General features: G+C 54.4%; 2 protein-coding genes across 2 annotated transcripts in view; both read right to left on the bottom strand.

The window, feature by feature from the left end:
• The window catches only part of LOC130584997 (zona pellucida sperm-binding protein 3 receptor-like), a 4,016-nt gene extending 2,687 nt beyond the window's left edge, over window positions 1–1,329 (bottom strand). The window contains exons 1-2 of the mRNA XM_057385302.1: window positions 1,124–1,329; window positions 13–192 (exon numbers count right to left, since the gene is read on the bottom strand). Coding sequence (XP_057241285.1) covers window positions 13–192; window positions 1,124–1,196 — 253 coding nt within the window. The 5' untranslated portion in view covers window positions 1,197–1,329. The remainder of the gene's footprint in view (window positions 1–12; window positions 193–1,123) is intronic.
• The window catches only part of LOC130585008 (complement component receptor 1-like protein), a 23,805-nt gene that overhangs the window by 8,467 nt on the left and 12,489 nt on the right, over window positions 1–2,849 (bottom strand). The gene's annotated exons all lie outside the window — the stretch shown is intronic.

Genomic DNA, 2,849 nt, shown 5'->3' with positions numbered 1-2,849 from the left:
CTCTGGGGGTACCTGGCACGCACGAAGGCACCCGCGGGTACCAGCGCCCGTTGATGGTGCAGCGCGCAGTGGCGGTGCCGCCCAGGGGCACAAAGCCGGGCTCACACCGCAGCGTGGCTGAACTGCCGTAGGTGAAATTCTCCGCTGAGCTCAGCTGCCCGTTGGCGATGACCGGGACGAAGCACTGAGACCCTGCGGATCCCAAAAAAAATGGGGATTTTGGGGTGTTTTTACACAATCCCGCCGCTGCGGCCGAGCGTCACTGCAGCGTGAGTGATGAATGCAGGGTTGGGGCGGAGGTTTTTGGGGTTAATAAACATCCCGGGAGCCACCAAAAGGACCCTAAATGTGTAGGATTTCCTTTCCACACAATCCAACACCTTTTCTGCCGTTCTCTTGGGGCTCAAGCAGGGCGCAGAGAACACAGAGAACTCACCTGCAGGCTCAGATGGGTGAGTGTAGGGTGAGTGYRGGGTGAGTGCGGGGTGAGTGAGTGCAGGGAGGTGCTAGGACGGGCTCTGCACCCTGAAGAAGTTTCTGAAAAGGTTTGTCCTCCACTGAACCCCCCAAAAACCAACTTGAGGCAGAAACGGCCGCTCATTCCCCTTCGCAGGGACATTGATTACTCAGCAGCCTCGCACTTCTCCTGCCCTGGGCTCAGCCTGGGCTCAGCCTGGGCTAAGCCTGACCGTGCCCCAGCTGCCTTGGGCAGGTCTGTGGGGTGCCCTGGGGCTGAGGCACCAACCTGGGCATCGAGTCAGTCCCAGAACCACGGAAGGGACATTAAATTTGGAATGGAAGAGACATTAAAACCCATCCCATCCCATCCCCCCAGTGCCATGGCAGGGACACCTCCCACTGTCCCAGGGTCTCCAAACACTGTCCAGCCTGGCCTTGGGCACTGCCAGGGATCCAGGGACACTCTGTGCCAGGCACTCCCCACCCTCCCAGGGAAGGATTTCCCCTTAACACCGCATCTAAACCTTGCCCCATCACTCCATTCCCGGTGAAAAGCCCCTCTCCAACCCCTCCTGGAGCCCCTTCAGCCATTGCCAGGCTCTGTAAGCTCTTCCCAAAGCCCTGGTGAAGAACAGAACGCGAGGATGGAGGGGAGGACACTCACCCAGAGTCGCTGTGGGCTGCAGGACCAGCACCAGCAGCACCAGGAGCTGCCCCAGCCCGAGGAGCCCGGGCATGGTGAGGGCTGGGAGCAGCCTGGGAAGGAGAGATCCTGTCCCCAAGAGGCTGAAGGGAAGGGGAAGCAGCAGTGGGAAGTTGGGGACAGGCAGGGTGACACCACCCCCAGCCCTGTGGGCAGCGCTGACCGTCCTGACCCTCCTGACCGTCCTGACCCTGACCCCGACTGTCCTGACTGTCCTGACCCCAATCTCTGTGCAGGGATGGGACAGGAGGGGAGCCTGCTCAGCCTCTGCCCTGCTGGGACAGGGGGAATAAGGGGATTTTACAGCTAAAATCACTCTGCAGCAGCCTGGCCTCGGGTCTGGACTCATTTACCCCTCAGGAGTGTGGTTGGGGGTCAAACTTGAGTGAAAACACCCCCTACACCCCCCTAAACTCAGGGGACAGCACCCAATCAAGCAACATTTACAATTTATACTTTATGTATTATATAGACTTCATATATGTGATATTAATACTTAWAATACTTACTTAGTACCATTGATAAAATACTTATATTACTTACTTAATACCATTGCTAGAACAGATCATTAAAACCGAGCCAGAGCTGTCATTACATTTGCAGCTTTATTGCAATCTCGTGGTGAAGGAGCCCCGATCCCTTCACTGATCCCTTCTCCTTCACTGCCTATCACAGGAAAATAGAATAAAAATCAGCCATTTCTTTGTGTRCACTTTGATTTGTTCACAGGGATGTGGCAATGCCGTGGATCCATCCCTCCTGCTCAGGAAGGGAGCCTGGAGTTTTTGCTTTGCTGGAAGAGCGGCTTTGAGGTTTTCGTGGTCACAAGGAAAAAAATCAGGAGTGAAGGGGTGGCTCACACTGATGGGTGAACTGGGTGAACTGGGACAGACTGGAGAGGAGCAGCAGCAGCGGGGTGAGCAGCTCCCATCACCTCATGGCCCACTCGTGCCACAAAATTTCACTTTTACACTCAATCCCTTCCTAACCGTGCGCTGTCAGCGGAACAGATTTAAATGTGAAGCTTTAAAAAGCACAGAGAGCTCTACAAACTTAACTTGGTGAGCCCTAAAAAATGACTCAGAAGTCAATTCCACTCCTCCTGTGACCAATTCTGTGGCCAACTGATAAATTCTGTCCTGACTATTTCAGCATTAGCAGGAATTACAGAGTCATAAAGAAGCCACCACAGGGTGGTTTTTACAACCCCAGTGTCACCAATCAGCTGTAGGAGGTGATTTTCAGCTCCTTCTCAAGCTTCTGGATCTCCAGGTAGAGTTTCTGTATTTCCAGCAGGGTTTTCAGYTCGGATGGAGGAATTCCACACTGGAAAGCCGCTTTGTTCCGCAGGATCCTCTCGCACGTGAGTTTTTTCTTTTAAAGAACCACAGCAGAGACGGGGTGACAAAGCTGAAAATGGGGCAAAAAGCAGGGAAAAGGGGGTGGATRTGRCACTTACACAGGTGAGTGGAGGTGYCCAGGTGCCATCAGCWGAGCAGGTGCTGTAGGAAGGAGATGCCAAAGGTCCGGAATTCCTACACTGGAAGCGCACGGTGTCGTTCACCCGGTACCACGGCTGCTTGAAATCCCCCACCAAATCCTCCTGCCGCGGGGGTTTGGGGCACTGAACTGCAGGGAAAAAAATCAGAGAATGGGAAGGGATGGAGGGGAAAACACGCTGTAGGGG

The sequence above is a fragment of the Malurus melanocephalus genome, unplaced genomic scaffold (genome assembly GCF_030028575.1).
Source record: "Malurus melanocephalus ecotype Western Australia unplaced genomic scaffold, MMel_1.1 scaffold_808, whole genome shotgun sequence".
Classification (NCBI taxonomy): domain Eukaryota; kingdom Metazoa; phylum Chordata; class Aves; order Passeriformes; family Maluridae; genus Malurus; species Malurus melanocephalus.
This window is presented reverse-complemented; position numbering and strand designations above follow the sequence as displayed.